The sequence below is a fragment of the Balaenoptera musculus genome, chromosome 15 (assembly GCF_009873245.2).
Source record: "Balaenoptera musculus isolate JJ_BM4_2016_0621 chromosome 15, mBalMus1.pri.v3, whole genome shotgun sequence".
NCBI classification, from domain to species: domain Eukaryota; kingdom Metazoa; phylum Chordata; class Mammalia; order Artiodactyla; family Balaenopteridae; genus Balaenoptera; species Balaenoptera musculus.
The window spans coordinates 1,672,404-1,691,198 of record NC_045799.1 but is presented as its reverse complement, the minus strand read 5'-3'; the positions used below and the strand labels follow the sequence as shown (position 1 = coordinate 1,691,198).

Here is an 18,795-nt window from a genome sequence, read left to right as displayed (position 1 = left end):
TAGTTAGGGTACATAAAGTGAAATATCCCACATCTGCGTCTTACTGGACGGACCTCGACAGACCCTGAAAACTGCTGTGGGCTGCTCTGGATGTTCAGTCAGGAGAGGGCCCTTTGTGAGTCCCCACGCACGTACACGCCCTGTCTACAGCGGCAGGGGTCTCAACTCCAGAGGAACGCGGCTGAAATCACTGGAGAAAAGAGTTTTCGAGATCTTCCTCATCTCCATGTGAGTCTCTAACCAGCCAACCGGCTCAGAACAGCAGAACGGCAGCACGAGACAGAAGGGCATCAGGAGACAGAGTAGGGAGAGGTGATGTGCGGGCATGGACCCAAATGGAAACTGAGAGGCAGAACCCTGGGGGGAGGGGCGAGTCCCAGGCACTGGGCTTCAAGCAGCCAACCCATCCTCCCTCCACAGCCCCAGGGGGCCACAGCCGCAGGGGTCAGGGCAGTAACCCCGAAAGGCTTCAACGTCTGTGGGGGAGAGGGGAGTACTGTTTAACATAACCCTGTAAAGCTCTTCCGCGCCTCCCTGGCAGGAAGAGCCGACACTTGCTCAGTGTTCCCTCTGTTCCACTATCCTTGGCACCTAAGCGTCCTAACTGGTCCCGTAACAGCCCTACGAGAGCAGCACCGGCGAGATGCGGGACCTCCACGTTGCACAGGAGGAAACTGAGGCCCGGGAAGGTGGCGTCACAGGAGAGAAGGGGAGGGCCCAGGCGGGGTCCCGGCGGCAGACCCCGAGCTCCTCCCGTGGCACGTGGGCCACGCCACACCCCCTGCCCCCTCCCCTCCCCCCACCCCTGCCAGGCCCAGCGCTCCCACTCACCTGCACGGTGGAGATCTGCACGGGAGGGGCACTTGTGGGTGTGGCCGGGCGGGGCGCCATGGCGGTCTGAGGCTGGGCCTGGGCATGGGCCTGGGCCTGCATCTGGGCCAGGGCCTGCTGAGGAATCATTAACAGCTGCCCGTTCTCGCTGCGCACGAGGACCATACCTGGGGGAGGAGAGCTGGCATCGGGAAACACGCCCCAGGGCCGGACTCCATGGGGGAGCCCGGCAGCTCAGAGGAGGCAGAAAGAGAAGCTGTCAAACACAGTCGCGGAACTCTAAACACACCTGCCGCAGCACGACAGAGGGTCCGCAGCACGACAGAGGGTCCACAGCACGACAAAAGTGTAAAAGGATTTTTTTCCTGGATTCAAACAGCAACAGTGGGCCAGGCAGCCGAGCTGCTCACGCCGCGGTCTGCCCCTGCGCTGGCCTGCAGGTCAGGAGGCCCGGAAGCCGAGGGCCTCGTGTGCTCCCAACACGGGCTGCCCGGCGTGGCCAAGTTCACAAGGCAGCAGGTGTCTGGGCGGGAGGTCATGGCTGGAGCCTCAGACCCGAGCCCTGCCCTGGAGCAGGTGTCCCCGCCCCCGCCCCCGTCCCCGCGGGCTGGGCTGGGCCCTGGGAGACAGCGCCCCACAGCCCACATGCCCAGGGCTCCCTGCCTGCAGTCCTGTGAGCCCTGACACTCCTTCCAGGAACAGGACCGCTCTTGGGTGGGGGGGCAGTGCTGTGCCCACGACGACCTGGGGGCAGTGCCCACCACAGAGACACAGAGGACCCCTTGCACTTCACGGTGCTTCAGCTACGTCACTGGAAGCCCAACCCTAGGGGGCAGGTTTGGCGTTAATTCCAGCTTCAAAAACCGGCAACCAATTATATCCTAGATTCCATTAGAAACATCAACACAACTTTCACACTTGATTTCCCATGACGGATTAGTGATGGAGCTGCAAGGGGAGACCTAAAAACGCCATAAACACTGTACTCTTCCCAAAGCGAGGCCTCAGCAGAGGGCCCTGCACGAGGCACCCCACTGAAGAGCGACGCAGCCGGGCAAGGGGCTGTCGACCAAGGAGCCTGCTGCCTGGGCAGCCCCTGCGTCCTCCCACGAGGTAGCTGAAAATCAGGTCCAAGAACCTCCTGCCAGCTTCACAAGTGACATCAGGCTTTCCCCTGCTGAACCAAACAGGAGTTCGATCCAACTCACAAGTCTGAGAAGTCTCTGAAGCTGCTGGGTCCCGGCTCCTTCGACACCCATCATGACATCAGGAAATAACAGGCCTTTCCCTGGGGTCACATCTGCTACTCTTGATCCAAAAGAACCACGTGTATGCCCATGATGAGAGCTTCCCTCCAAAACATCCCTTTTAAAATAAGCCATGCTGCAGCAAAGGAAACCATAAACAAAACAAAAAGACAACCCACAGTATGGGAGAAAATATTTGCAAACAGTGCAACTGACATGGGATTAATCTCCGAAATATACAAACAGCTCATGTCCCTCAATATCAAAAAAAAACGACGAACAACCCAATCAAAAAATGGGCAGAAGACCTAAACAGACATTTCTCCAAAGAAGACATACAGATGGCCAAGAGGCACATGAAAAGATGCTCAACACTGCTAATTATTAGAAAAATGCAGACCAAAACGACAAAGAGATACCACCTCACACCAGTCAGAATGGCCATCATCAGAAAGTCAAAAAACAATAAATGCTGGAGAGGGTGTGAAGGAAACGGAACCCTCCTACACTGCTGGTGGGAATGTAAATTGATACAGCCACTATGGAGAACAGTATGGAGGTTCCTTAAAAAAACTAAAAACAGAGCTACCATACGATCCAGCAATCCCACTACTGGGTGTATACCCTGAGAAAACCATACTTCGAAAAGATACACACATTCCCTACATTCATAGCAGCACTATTCACAATAGCCAGGACATGGAAACAACCTAAGTGTCCATCGACAGATGAATGGATAAATACGATGTGATATATATATACAATGGAATATTACTCAGCTATAAAAAAAAAAGAATGACAGCCGCAGAGCACAGGGAGATCAGCTCGGTGGTTTGTGACCACCTAGAGGGGTGGGATAGGGAGGGTGGAAGGGAGGGAGATGCAAGAGGGAAGAGATATGGGAACATATGTATATGTATAACTGATTCACTTTGTTATAAAGCAGAAACTAACACACCATTGTAAAGCAATTATACTCTAATAAAGATGTTAAAAAAAAAAAGAATGAAATAATGCCACTTGCAGCAACGTGGATGGACCTAGAGATGATCACACTAAGTGAAGTCAGTCAGACAGAGAAAAACAAATATCATATGATATCACTTATATGTGGAATCTAAAAAAAATGATACAAATGAACTTATTTACAAAACAGAAACAGACTCACAGACTTACAAAACAAACTTATTGTTACCAAAAGGGAAAGGCTGGGGGCGGATAACTTAGGAGGTTAGGATTAACATATACACGCTTCCATTTATAAAATAGATAATCAATAAGGACTACTGTATAGCACAGGGAACTCTACCCAATGTTCTATGGTAACCTATATGGGACAACAGTCTGAAAAAGAATGAATATATGTCTATGTATAACTGAATCACCCTGCTGTACACCTGAAACCAACACAACACTGTAAATCAACTATACGCCAATATAAAATAAAAATTTAAAAAATAAAACTAAAACTAAAAAAATAAAATAAGCCATGCTAAAAATAAAAAAAAAAAAACCATCAGCTGCTGCAAATAACTCAGTCTTTTGAAACCTGGGAACTTGTTAAAGCACTGAGGAGAGAAAGGCCTGGCAGGCTGACAGCCGGAACGGATGTTATGTCCACGCCCTAAGAAGTCTGCACCACGCTCGGGACAGGTTTGGTGGGCCAGGGGGAAGCTCAAGGGGCCAAGGAAGTCGGGGTTGGGCCACTGTGGCGGGGTGCTGCACAGCCACCCACCCTGGCCCATGCCTGTGCCGGGGCCCCCAAAAGAGGGGTCTCGGTGAACACCCAGCCGCTCACCCACCGGCCCACTCAAGCGCCCGTCCGGAGACCCCTGCTCCCTCCTCGCGGGGATTCGAGGGGGCAGGGCAGCCGAGCAGGCCCCCGCAGTCCCCACGGCTGGACACCCCGATTTCAAACTTGCTCATGGGGCAGCTGATGCCTACACTTTGATTATCGAATGCTCGTTTGCTTGTGAAAAGATGTCTGCAGAAATATAAAGGAATGTTTAAATAATATTCATGAAAAGCAACGGGATTAATACGGCCACGAAGGGACGGTGGTCTTTTGGACACAAAAGTCTAGGAAAATGGACACTAGGGCTGTGTGATGTGCCTATGGTGAGAGAGCAAGCTGGGGATGGAAGCAAAGGTCCCTCCAAGAAGTGACTGTTGGACCCTGGAAGTGACGAGACCTCTCTGCAGCACTGAAAACATCTCGAGTGGTTACAGACACGGGAAAGCAACAGCCTCTGGGCGTGAGGGCCACGGGGCTGGCCTGGCCAGCGGCTCCGCGGGCAGGCGCGGCAGGCGCTGCGCCCGGGACACCTGTCAGCTTCCCTGGGTACCACGTGCACAGTCACTGGTTCTGACAAAAGCGGAGTCAGACGTGCACGCGACGCCCGGGGTGAATCCAAACAGCAGCATGGCCTCAAACACCCCGCAGTAATGACACTATCACCGCTCTGGATCTTGTAAACTCTGGTTACCACGCTCACTTCAAACAGATAACTGTGCAGTATCCATTCAAAGGCAAAGAAACACAACTCTGTCTCAAAATGTAACTGAAATGACTTTTAAATAAAACAAGGTCATGGAAGAGCAATCCCCCGCATTCGCAGCAGGCAGCACGGCGGCCTGGGACGCACACCACGCACACCACACGGGGCCCCACCCGGCCCCAACCCACGCCGGGAGGCCGCCTGTCGTCACCCCTCCGCGGGCGCAAGGCCAGCTCTGGGAGCGACTCAGGGAAGGGCCTTACGGACGGGGCCACTGAGGCCGGAGGGGAAGTGACTTCCCAGGAGCCCCGACGCGGGCCCGCGCAGCACAGCGCTGCCCCCAGGAGCCCCCGAGGCCCCAGTGCACACACCCAGGCAGTCTGGCTTGAACAGCGACCCAGAGGAGGGCTGTATGCATGGGCCATGTTCATCCCAGCCTTACGTCGGGGAGGAAGTCAAACTTGTCGCACTGAACACAGCTTCCATTTCAGAAGGCCCCGCAGGCAGGGAACAGGGGAGGCCACGGGCCATGGACCCTGCCCAGGTCCCCCTCCCTGCACCCCTCACCCCTCCACTCAGGACGCTCTGGAACCAAAACCGGCCAACGTGCAGGAGCAACAAGCACGACACAGCGAGTTCAAGCAGCTAGAAAGCCATTCAGGGTTTCGTTTTTAAATAATTTTAACATCCTTCTTAGTATAGAGATAAGTGTTCATGAGAGAAAACCTGAGAAACATGGAGATGTACAAGGAAGACAGCAATCTCCAGAAACCCCATCTCCTTTGGCTACTAGACTGTGTATTTCTTTCCACTCTCTGTCCTACGTGCACGTGTATAACATATGTGTTTTGATAACCGTAAAGAAAATTGGAGTAATTTTGTTGATATTTGGCTTGGTAATTTCTTTTCAGAACCATAATTTTCAGTGGTTACATGATATTTCATCCAGAACGTATTTATGATTTCTTTACTGATGAAGACAGGCATCTTCTATTTTTTGTTACTGTGAGAGCTCAGGTTCTTCAATTACAACGCGCAGCACAAACCCACATCAGCCGTGTTAAGGCCACGCTGCTCAGCCGTGACCAAGCCTCCGCGTGCTCATACGTAAGACAGACATGACACCGCCTGTTTGGGAGGCCGGGCGCCGACGCGGCCACAGAGCAGAGTGAGCTCCGTAGGGGTGGGGCCGCGTCCCCCATCGCAGCCCAAGCACAACCAACAACCCTCAAGGACTGAATGAATCCCAGCCTCCCTCAGTCACCAGAATTCAACATCAACTCAAGTGTTCTTACCCAATGTTACGGTTCTTCTGACCCCTTTCATGCCAACATTTTTCACTGTATTTTTAACCAAAATGTAGGTCAGCCAGAGCTACACTACAAATTAAACAGACATTTTCTGCCCCGCCTGGGAACGTCCACCTGCAAGACATCGCTTCTGGGGAAACGTTCTTCAGCACGACCTTCGGGGGCTCCGGCCTCGACCTCACCCCCGTCACACACGCTCGTCCTTCCACCTGGGCTCGGGGGGGGCTCCCGGCTGCGCTGGCACAAGCAGGCAACAGCGGCCGGGTCAGACGGACCAGACCCCTCCCTGCCCCCCAACCCTGACAAGGGTCCCCAGCACCGTCACCTGCCGGACGGTGCAGAGAGTCTGCAGAGAGAGCGCTACGAAAGGCAGATCCTCCACAACCAAGACGTGCGAAATGAAACTGCCCCCAAACCCCGACATGAACACTGAAGAAGCCAGCATCGGGACAGGAGCACAGGGACCCGCGCGTGGCGTGGTGTCACACAGCTGGAGAACTCGCTCCTGAGAGCCGTGACACGCTTCCTAGCCGTGCAGGGGAGCTGGCGGGGAGGGCTCCCAGGACCGGCCCGTCCAGACCCCAGGCCGCAGCAGCGGAGAGAGGAGCCTGGGCCTCGTGGAGCCTCCCTGAGACCCAACAGCCCAGAAGAACAGCCACTGGCCAGCGTGACGGTGGCCCTCCTGCCACACCACCTCCCCCAGCCCTGCCCAGGGTGCCTGCCCCTCCAGCAGGTCCCCACGGGACGGGGTCCCCCAACTACTCCAACGGAAGCAGAGTCAGCAAGACGCCAACACGGACGCTGGTGAAGCCGATTTAAATTACGGCCTAAATGTTCCTTTCGCTCTTGTGGTTGTTTGCCTTTTACACCACCTAAAAGAAAGTGCTTAAACCTGCAGAGCTGTGACTCCAGGAAGGCCAGCGTCGGGGGGAGGGGGGCGGGAAGGGTTAAGACGAGTGCTCACATCACGGGGCTCCCGCATCCTGGCCTCAACTTCACAAGCCCTAGGCACGGAGGGCGGAGCACGGCAACCACACCAACCTGTGTGCGGCCCTGGTGCCGCCCACGAGGGAGCCCGGTTCATGGCCGGCTCACGAGTGGGACCCGGCTCCGGCCCCAGGGTTTCGCTCCTTCAAGAGCAGCTGGTCAGTGCCTCGACCTCACCACACTTTGGGGACACTCCACCCGCCTCACCCAGGACGCCACAGGATTCTCACCATCATTCCCGAAAATTCTCACTCTTGGCCCTGAAGTGGTGCAGGACCCACCTGCAAGTGTGACATGAGCTCGGGTGTGTGAAGAAGTCGACCCAACCCTGGCGCTCTGTCCCCCTCGAAGGCTGGTCTTACTTCTTCAAGGGGCATCTGTGCGGTAACAGTAGGCGCACAGGGCGTATTGCTTCTAAAACCGGTTTCCCACTAAGCCAGATGTGTTCTTTGTCATCATCGCAGGGGGCAACTGAAGGCTCGAAGCGGAAGCCGGAGCAGCACACGAGAAAACGCTGCTGCTGCCCAAGTGCTAAGAGCGCTGGCGTTCCTGCATTCCTGAATATTTAGCTCAAGAGGAAGCTTCTGACCCAATTCAAGGTCCAGCGTCCGCAGCTCCCTGCACACCTCACATGTTGTTGTAAAATCACGCACTTTTAATTCGTACATTGAAGACTACAAGACGCTGCTAAGGGAAATTAAGGAAGACCTAAATAGGTGAAGAGACTCACCATACCTTGTTCATGGGTCGGGAAACTCAGAATCATTAAGATGTCAGCGCTCCCCAAACTCACCTGCAGACGCAATGCGATCCATCAAAACCCCAGCAGCCTTGTGCGTGGAAACAGACAAGCCGATTCTAAATTCATATAGAAATGCCAAGGTCCTAGAGCAACCAAAAACCTATGAAAAAGTACACGGTCGGAGGACTAACGCTTCCTGTTTCAAAGATGGATGAGAAGGCTACAGGAATCGAGACGGTACAGAACTGACATAAACTCAGCCACAGACCCCACCACGCACGTGAACGCACACAGGGCCTCTGCCTGGAACCTTCCTCTTTCCCAGCTGCCTCCTAACCCCCACTCATCACAGACCCCTCCCCACGGTCTGGGGTTCCGTGCACCCTGCTCCTGCAGCTGGGTCTCCCTGAAGGGCTGGACCCAGCACCCTGGCCTCCCGCACCTGCTCAGTGGAAGCGCAGTGCGACTGACAGGGCACAGAACCACAGGGGTTCGCGACGCCGGCCCCACGGGGTGTTCCGGCCCTTGTCCCACCAGGGCTGCTTCAGGCCGCAATACACCCCTCAAGTGTTACTTCCTTAAATTCTCTTTAAGTACAAGTTAACTTTAAATGACTAACATACTTTAATAAGATTAAGAAATGACTAACGTGCGCATGTGTTTACATGTAACACACATCTTGTGTGTGGGTTTTGTTTGTGAAAGCAGCGCCCGCTGGAAGTGGACCCCTCTCACAGACCATAACCTAAAGCTGCCGACATCCACCCACAGACATCCTTCCCCACGGTGGCTGCGTGTTACGGGCTTTACCTAATGGCTCCAACAATACACACCAGAGGCGCAGCCGCTCACCCCCGTGTCAGCGACAGCTTAAATCGCTTTGATAAAACCGTCAGGAACAGGTGACTCTAGAGGGAGAGTACGCAGGTATTCACTGTGTTAGTCTTTTCTGTAAGTTTTAAATTTCTCAAAATGAAAACTGGAGGCGGGAAATGCTTCGCTATGTAGACAGGCAACCAGAGGTGACGGTGAGCTTGGCTGAGGGAGGGGAGAGGGGAGAGGGGAGAGGGGAGGGGGGAGGGGGAGGGAGAGGGGAGGGGGGAGAGGGGAGGGGGGAGGGGGAGGGCAAGGTAAACAGGGGCGTCCCTATAACCCTACTTCCACAGGAGCTCAGGTCCCAGCCCTCGGCAGCAGGAACCCTGCTATCTGCCTGGGGCACCCAGCACACACAGCCCCCGCGCACACGCCCCGGCCTCCAGGCACGGACGGCCCAGTGAGACCAGGGGCAGAAACCAGATGACCTGCAGCGGCCAGGCACTGACCTGGGGGCTGGACGGGGGGGGGGACAGCGCTCTGTGGGGCAGCACGGCCCCGTCAAGGGGAAGTGCGCGTGGGGCCGGCCCGACCGTCAGGGACGGCGCACGCAGCGGCGCCAGGAGGACCGGTGAGCGGGCCGCAGGCCGGGGCCCCAGGGGGGGAGCGACGCAAAGCGCCCCCCACACAAACACCGTGCAGGGGTCGCGGCACAGCGCGGCCGGAGACTCAGGCCCCCGCACGTTACTTCTAACCTCTCTTCACTTCACACGGTGACTTTCACGGTCTTGATGAAACAGCAACGGTTTTAAGTGAGGCAAGGCGCCCTCTGGAGCCCCTCGGACGCTGCGTTTAAGAACCGCGCTACTGTGCACACACGTGCACACACGGGCACACACGGGCACGCGCCCCGCAGAACTGTCCCACGGGGCAGGCTGGAGAATGAGAGCGAAGGCAGGGTGGCAGGTGGGGGGTCGGGGACGGAGGGGGGTCTTTCCCACATCAAGCATGTCCGTACAGGCTGGAATTCTGTAAGGGACCTGCTTAGAGCATAATTTCTGAAAACAAAATGTTGCCCTAAAACTTGACTAAGTTGCCAGTAACCACAACTGTCTTATCTACTTTAAGAATTGGCCATGAAAACGTCTATCTCGCCATTCCCAAAAGCAGCACAAAGGGCCAAACAGCGGACGCTCAACCTCACTAATGAGCGAGGAGGGACAGGTTTCAGGTGACGGCCTTCACCCGACCCCAGACGCGGCTCAGGGTCATCTCCGCCCTCCGCCCCGGCACGGGGTGGGCACAGGGCACACACGTCCCTGCGAGGATCCTTCTGGCAGCACCAACATTGTGACGCGTGTCCCCTGACCTGGCGCTTGCTGTTCTGGATCCCCGTGCAGTGGGACACTCGCCTTCAGGGGCCAAGTGGCCGCAACTCTGCTGTACCCACGTGGTGTCCACAGGCAGTCCACCCACGCACTGGCGGGGACACGTGCCCTTGACGTGCGACATGACGTGACGTGAGAAGACAACGGCAGAACAACACACGTGACTGGCTCGTGTAAAAGTCATGTGTGTGTGCTCAGTTATGCACTTGAGAAATGAAAAACGACGGTCAAGATACACCTAAGGGTGAACTTCCCTGGCGGCCCAGTGGCTAAGACTCCACGCTTCCACTGCAGGGGGCACAGATCTGATTCCCTGGTTGGGGAACTAAGACCCCGCATGCCACGCAGTGTGGCCAAAAAAAAAACAAAAAAGAAGATACACCTAAGGGCGCTGACCTCTCTCTCAGAAGACACGTGTCCACAGTTCTTTAAATCAGCTCTAGGGTCACTCTGTCACTTAAATGAAACCACAAAAAGAAAAAGAGCACCAGGAAGCGCTGGGGTGACGGGCTTTCGGGGGGGCCACACCGCACAGGCCCCGAGGTCCCCTCAACCCTTGGGGCCACCTCCACCTCCCTCTTCCCCAAGGTCCACCAGCGAGGGTGCCACCTGCGTGGCTCAGCCACCAGTGCTGCTCCGTGGCCCACATGCTGTCCCACCGTCTCGGACACTCCACGCCGCCTCGCGTGTCTGGGGCTGGCGGGGCCTCACGAGTGCAGGGCTCCGGGGCTCCAAGCGCCTCGTCATCCCACGCCTCTTCTGGGTGGTAGAGGGAAAACAACGTTCCCCCAAAAGGATGCGTCTGGCGCCCCTGACAGCACAGCACGACAGAGGGAAGGTCTCTCTCCTCCAACCTCACCACGGACACGGGCCTCACCCCTGCCGCGGTGTCCGTGCATCTGCCTAACCAAGCGCACCTGGCCGAACGCCCTCACCCCTGCTTGTACACGTGCGGCAAACGGGGAACGGCTGTGTGACCTGCAGGTCTCTCCGGGCGCCTTTCGGTGGAACGCCTCTGTGGAGGACGCCTCCAGCCCGATCCCACCTCTGCCGTCTCTTACGTGCTCACCTTAAGCAGCCAACAGTGGGTTCCCAGTTCCCCACATTTTCAAAATCCCTGAAATCCATGGGCCTCAGAGAGTTCCCCGAGTTCCTCCTCTGGGGGCCCTGGACCCACAGCCAAAGTGGCCAAGGATGAGGTTTCGGGGCGTCCAAACCCCACCCTCCCAGCCCCAGAGCCAGTGGCCCAGAGCCCGCGGATCAGCTGCCAGGACGGCCCTCCCGTGAGGACAGCCAGCGTCCCGCGGGCCTGGGTGCACCTGCCTTGGGCATTCCTGCACTCCTGGCAGAAGCCTGAGCGTATTTCACCGGGTGCCTACGTCCAAAGTTCTAAATATTCCACACTAATGGAGAACCTGTACCCAGGCACCATTTTACGGTGTTCTCTCATCGGCGGATTCCGACCTCCACTCGAACAGCACTTTGCTCCCTTTGCTTTGACTGGCAGAAGCCAATCGGGGCCCTCCACCCCCCACGGCAGCTGACAGAGCCCCAGGTGGCGCTCCTCCACTCAACGCGTTCCATTCTATCTTTCCTTTACCGTCCCTTTCCCCTGACCTTCTCTCAACTTTATCTTCTATTATTCTCATTACTCATCTGAAGTTCCTTCTAGAGTAAGAACGTGTGTAAATAAACAAACGAAGGACGAGCAGATGCTCCTCCCAACCTCAGGGATGCAGCCAGCAGGCAGCTGCCTGGAGCACCCGCCTCCCCTGCACAGCTGTGCGCGTGCGCAGAGCAGCTCCGCAAACAGGACAGGCGGGGAACGCACAGGATGCTCTGGGGCAGCGTCCTGGGCCTTCCTCGAGATCAGCGAGCAAAGAGAGAAGAAGCCTCCTACCGGAGCCACCCGCAAGGCACGTGACTCGCCAAGCTCTGACTCCACGGACGGGTGGGCACCAGCTTCTCTTACCCAAGCTCCACAGGTCTGTCCACCTCTACCTTTCAGGTGTTCAACTGTTTAGTAAATCGGCCTTTAGCCAGGGGCCAGAGCAGGGTTGATCTGAGAGCCGAAGGCGGGAAGCACGGCCCGCCGCCCCAGACAGAGCCTGCCCGCCGCAGGGCCGGGCTCCGGCGTCCAGGCCGAGGGCCCGCGCGAGGCCTGGTCTGCGGCAGCTAACTAAACTCCAAGTGTGGGTCTACTTGTTGTCAACACACTTCGAACGGTGTGAACCCCGTGCACAGTTTCCAGGGAACTACGGTCAGGAGGCAGACAGTACGCACGCCACAGGGTTTACGGCAAACTTCAGCTACCTGGCCACCTCACTCGTTGAGAACACCCGAGGAGGAGCAAAACAAGGGACTCGGAACTACATTCATTCATTCCCTAAGCCAGCCGGCCAGCCCGCCAGCGCTCACTGAGGACCTACTACGTGCCAGGCCGTGCGGAGCCCGACAAAAACCGGAAACACACACCGGCCTGGGGCTTCCTACGCGGCGGGGAAGGCAGGCACTAGGCAGCAACCCACTGCCTCCCGTCAACCCTGCACCCAATCAACGTGGTCAGCCAGCGCCACAGCCAATGCTACAAAGGGGAGGTGCCCGGCACTCTGTGCAACCAGGGGACGTTCTTGCTCGAATCTGAGGGGCCTGACTGGTTTCCCGAAGGAAGCAACACCAAAACGACCCGGGAAGGAAGGGTGGGGCTGGCTGTCAGGACGGGCAGGGGAGAGCACCCCACGTCCCAGCAAGGCAGGCAAAGACCACCTGAGGGACACGCTGAGGAGAGAGCCAAGGGGACCCGAGGGCTGAGATCCAGGACCCCTCGGCCACCAGACAGGAGGGACACGGGTCCAGACAGCGCGTCATGGCTCCCAGCTGCTGGCTCAGTGCTCTCCAGGGAGCACGGGGTGGCCGGAGAAGCCAGAGGACCAGGATGGGGAGGAGCTGACCAGCAACGCTGCTGGGTTTTAAACAACTGAAGGAATCCCCCAGTAGCAGAACAGGCATTTGATAAACTCAAAGTCCACTGGACTAAAAAATTAACATCCTCCGCCAAAAAAAGCAAACAACTTTAGAAAATGAGGAATGGCAAGGAACTTCCTTAACTTGATGAAATAAATCTACAAGCCCCTATCTCCAACGGTAAATCATTAGAAGCATTTCCTTTGATATCAGGAACAATTCAAGGGTGCCAGTCAGCACCCCTTCTACCCAATACCATACCAGAGATCCCAGCAAGCCCCATAAACCAGAGGACAGACAGGTCGAGAAGTGGGAACACGAGGACTGGAATGACATAAAACTGTCACTAACTGCATACAATAGGATTCTCCACATGTAACACCCCCCAAAAAATCTGCACATACATTTTTACGTGAAAGTGCTTGATAACATCACTAGATTTAAAATCCATATCCAAAATTCAACTACAATTCAACATTTCATCAACAAAGAATCAGAAAATGCAATTTTAAAAAACTACTATTTACAATATCAGGAATAAACTTAAGAGTGTCCTGGAATGAATCTAACAAAATATGTGTAAGACCTATACGGGAAAAAATATATAAAACTTGATTGAAAAATATTATAGAATATCTAAGTAGAGTGATATGCCATATTCATGAATAAACTAAGCACTATATTGTGGATGGCAATCCTTCCCAAATTGACCCACAGATCAATAAAATTCTGATCAAAATAACCTGGGCCTCAAAGAGTTGATGCAAAAATTTATAAGCAAGATCAAAATACCAAGACTACAAAAAAAAGAAAAAAAAAAAAAAACCAAGACTAGCATAGACAATTCTCAGGAAGAACCTAGTGGGATACCAGCCCCAGGAGACACCAAGAGTCAGCATAAAGCTACACTATTTATGGTACTGATGAAAAGACAAATAAACCAAGAGAAAACTACCGACAGCCCAGAAACAGACCCCTACATAATATAAGACTTGAAATATTACAGAAGGGACATGCAGATTAGTGAGACAAGGAAGGTCATTCAAGTAAACAGTGCCAGGACGACTGTTTATCCAAATGGAAGAAAAGTGAAAACGGAACTCTAACACACCATATGCAAGTCTGATTCCAGGAGGGTTAAAGACATAAAAGTGGAAGCAAACACTAAAATTTTAGAAGAAAATACAGGAGACCATTCATATGACCTTGGATTTAAAAAGTGTTTCTTAAACATGACTGAAAAAGGTATTTGCCATAAAGGAAAAGACAAATTCCACTCCATTAAAATCAAGAACTCCTATTCATCAGAAGATACCATATAAAGAAGGTGAAAAGACTAGCCACAAACTGAAAGAACACACCGATCACATACATGACCTATAAAGGAATCGTAAGCAGACTATAAACAGAATTCCTACAAATTAACAAGAAAATTCAAAAGAAAACTGGGCAAAAGGACATAAACAGACATTTCACAGAAGGATACCCACAAACAGCAGTAAGCATACAAAATGATGTCAACTTCCTCGATATTGAAGGAAAAGGAAATGAAAACTAAAACAATAGTGTGACAGCATTTCACACGCACTATGTTTGAAGAATTGAAAACTCTGACAACACCAAGTGCTGTCAGGGATGTAAACAGACAGGAGCTCTGCGTGTAGGCAGGTAAAGTGCTGTGACCAGCATCACTCATGAACCAAAGCCAGACAGCGATACTGCAAGAAGACAACACCAAGAGCCCTCACAAACTCACAGAAAAATTTTAGCAAATCAAATATAACAGTACATGAAATGGTACTACCTCATGGCCAAGTGGGGTTTATCCTAGGAATGCACCATGATTTTAACATTCAAAATCAAATCCACGTAACACCTTATTAACAGACTAAGAAAGAAAATCCACAAGAGCATCTTAATACATGAAGAAAGGCATTGGACAAATTAAACATCCATTCAAAACTTCTCACCAAACTAGGAACAGAAGGGAATTCCTCAACCCAATAAAGGACATCTATGAAAATCCTACAGCTAGTATCATACATTTAATGGAAAAAAGTCTGAGTACAATTCCCCCCAAATCGGAAACAAGGCAAAAATGTCCCTTCCCATTGCTTCTATTCAACATTATACTAGAGGTCTCAGCTGGTGCAATATAGTGAGAAGAAAAATAAAGGTATGCAGAACAGAAAGGAAGAAGGAAGCCTCTCTTTGCTGCAGACAATACGGTTGGATGCCTTTGTAGAAAATCTTAAGGAATCCACAAAACTGCTACAAGAACTAATATATAAGTTAGATCAATACTTAAAAAGCGACTGTATTTCTAAATACTAGCAACAAATAATGGGAAATTGTAATTTTTTAAAGTACCATTTATATAGCATAAAAATATGAATACTTAAAGATATGTCTGTTTAACAAAACATGTTAAAGACATAAACACTGAAAACTATAAAATAATTCTGAGAGAAATACTGAAAGACCTAAATAAACGGAGAGGTATACCATGTTCATAGATCAGAAGCCCATGTTTTTGGTTCTGTTTTTGTTTCTTTTTAAGATTTTTTTTGATGTGCACCATTTTTTAAAGTTTTTATTTAATTTGTGACAATATTGCTTGTTTTATGTTTTTTTGGTTTTTTTGGACATGAGGCATGTGGGACCTTAGCTCCCCAACCAGGGATTGAACCCACACCCCCTGCATTGGAAGGTGAAGTCTTAACCACTGGACCGCCAGGGAAGTCCCACCAATGTTGTTAAGATGTCAATTATCATAAATCTGGTTTACAGATTCGATACAATCCCAGGCAAAATACCAGAAGACTTTTTTGTGGAAACTGACAAGCTGATTCTAAAACTTACACGGAAATGCAAAAGACCCAAGTAGTCCCAAACATTTTTGAAAAAGAAGAGCAGTCAGAGGACTCATGCTACCCGAGTCCAAGACTTACTTACTATGACTGAGCTACACTAATCACGCCCTGTTGTACTGCATAGGTAAATAAATGCGACAGAATACAATCCATAAATAAAGACCACACATACACGGTCAACTGATTTTCAGTAAAAGTGGCAGGATAATTCAACAGAGAGAGAAAGATCTTTTCATCAAATAGGGCTGGTACAACTGGATATTCTATGCAGAAAAAAATTAATCTCAACTCCCTACCTTACAACTATCCCAAAATGAACTTGAATTGGATTGAGTAAAAGCTAAAACCATAAAAACCCTATAAGAATACATGGTAGAGGGCTTCCCTGGTGGCGCAGTGGTTGAGAATCTGCCTGCCAATGCAGGGGACACGGGTTCGAGCCCTGGTCTGGGAAGATCCCACATGCCGCGGAGCGACTAGGCCCGTGAGCCACAATTCCTGAGCCTGTGCATCTGGAGCCTGTGCTCCACAGCAAGAGGGGCCGCGATAGTGAGAGGCCCGCACACCACGATGAAGAGTGGCCCCCACTTGCCGCAACTATAGAAAGCCCTCGCACAGAAACGAAGACCCAACACAGCCAAAAATAAATAAATAATTAAATAATTTTAAAAAAACAAAAACAACAAAAAACAGACGGTCAAGATTGTTCCCAATATCAATAAGGCAAGAAGTCAGAGATGAGAGGGAAAGAAACCCAATCATTAAAAAAATATATATATATACATGGTAGAAAATCCTTGTGCTCTGGGTCAGGCAAAAATTTCTCTGATAAGACATAATGTGAACACTGAAAGAAACTGATAAGCTGGACTTCATTAAAATTGAAAACTTGCTCTTTGCAATACATTGTTAGATAAATGAAAAGGCAAACACAGACTAAGAAAAAACATCTATAAAACAATTCTGATAAAGGACTTGTATCTATGTTTTTAAAACTCTTACCAAACCAATAATAACAAAACAAACAACCCAATAAAAAAACACAGGCGAACGATCTAAATAGACACTTCAGGAAAGATACACAAATGAAAAATAAGCACGTGAAAAGATGCTCAACAACATTAGTCATTAGGGAAATGCAAATTAAAACCATAATGAGATAGCATTACACACCCATGAAATCGGCTAAGATTTAAAATACTGACCATATTAACGGCAGGGATTTGAAACGACCGTCACACACTGCTGGTGGGAATGTAAAATAGTACAGCCACTCCAGAAAACATCTTGGCAGATTAAAAAGTTAAATACTCACCTACCACACCCAACAATCCCACTCCTATGTAGCTGCCCAGGAGAAATTAAAACTTATGTCCATACAAAGACTTACAGGCAAAGTTTATAGAAGCAATATTCTTTTTTTTGTTTTTTAATTTAACTATAGTTGATTTACAACACTGTGTTAGTTTCAGTTACACAGCTTCCTAGAAGCACTATTCTTAATAGTCAAAAGCTGGAAACAACCCAAATACCCACCAACTGGTAACGAGATGAATAAAATGCAGTGTATATCCACAGCGTGGAATACTGCTTTACAACAAAAAGGCGTGTGCTGATACACGCAACAACTTGGAAAATTTCAGAAGCACCCTGCTAAGTGAAAGAGGCCAGACAGAAAAGACTACTCTTGTATAATTTCATTTGCATAAAATTCTAGAAGAGGCACAATCACGGAGACACGGCAGATCGCTGGCTGCCAGGGTAGGGAGGGTGGGGGAGGGGCTAACTACCAAGGCAAGGGGCAAGGGGCAAAATTTTTCCAGGCTCTGGAACGGTTCTGTCTCTTGATTGTGGTGATGGCTACATAATTTAGGTTTGCTAAACCTCACAAAACTATACCCTGAAAAGGGTAAATGTTACTGTACGAAAACTACGCCTCAATAAAACAGACTTTAAAAAATAAACACAATGAGATACCACTGCACACCCACAAGAACGGTTAACATGAAGCAGTCTTCCCACGCCCAGCGCTGGCTCGACGTGCAGCCACAGGGACTCTCGTGCACTGCAGGCCGACCCCTCAGGAAAGCAGTGGGGGGTGGCTTCTGACGAGAATGGACATACACTTTCCACACAAGGCAGCAATCCCACCCGATATTCACCCACGAGGAAAGGATGTCCACACACACGTCCACACGAAGCCCGGGCAGTGACGTTCAAAGCATCGATCACCACAGCCAAAAACGGGAAGCGACCCACTGCCCACCCACTGGTGAACGAATTAACGTACGGTGTGTGTCCAAACGTGCAACGCTGCTCGGCACGAACAAAGCATCACGGATACACGCAGCCACGTGGATGAATTCAAAGCATGCACAGAGGGAAGAGCGCCGGACACCAGAAAGCACGTGATGTACGATCCCGTACAAATGAAATTTTAGAAAGGCAAAAACCAAACAGCGGTGACAGAAAAGCAAAAAGAACATTTGCTTGGGCCCGGGGGGTACTAGGGATGAACGAGTGACCTGTGTCTCGGTCACGACGGTGGACAGGGCACCCACTTCTCAAAACTCAACCTGTTGTGCTCAAAATGGGTCCATTTTGTTGTATGGAAAGCATACCCCCCTCAAAAGATTTTACGTGTGCTGACGAGTATTTAAAGATGAGCCCCTCGGCCCTCAGACACCATGGACCTGGCTTCTGCGTCACCCCGGGAAGCTGAGGCCCCGTTCCAAGCACACAGCAGACTGTACTGGAACCACACAGCTTCACCTCCATGAGCAGGACCAGTCACCGCCTCAGCCCAACGCTCCCTGGCACAGGTGACTTACGCTTATGGATGCTTTTGACCATGCAGGGAAAAGTCTAATGTCCTGTTTGAACCCATTCCCTACCAAAACTACATTTACGTTTTAGTGCTTGAACTATGCAGGAAGGTGTCATTACTAAAAGTAACTTCTTCTCAGAGTGTACTAGATATAAAACTTAGTTTTTCAATTAAAATAAAATGCCACCAGAAAATGATCTCCAGGTTATACTGTTAGAAAAAAATCAAGGTTCAGGGCTTCCCTGGTGGCACAGTGGTTGAGAATCTGCCTGCTAATGCAGGGGACACGGGTTCGAGCCCTGGTCTGGGAAGATC

General features: G+C 51.4%; 1 protein-coding gene across 1 annotated transcript in view; it reads right to left on the bottom strand.

Annotated features, from left to right (window-relative positions):
- The window catches only part of TAF4 (TATA-box binding protein associated factor 4), a 70,930-nt gene that overhangs the window by 29,271 nt on the left and 22,864 nt on the right, over window positions 1-18,795 (bottom strand). Inside the window, exon 2 of the mRNA XM_036827136.1 lies at window positions 832-998. Within this exon, the coding sequence (XP_036683031.1) occupies window positions 832-998 (167 nt within the window). The remainder of the gene's footprint in view (window positions 1-831; window positions 999-18,795) is intronic.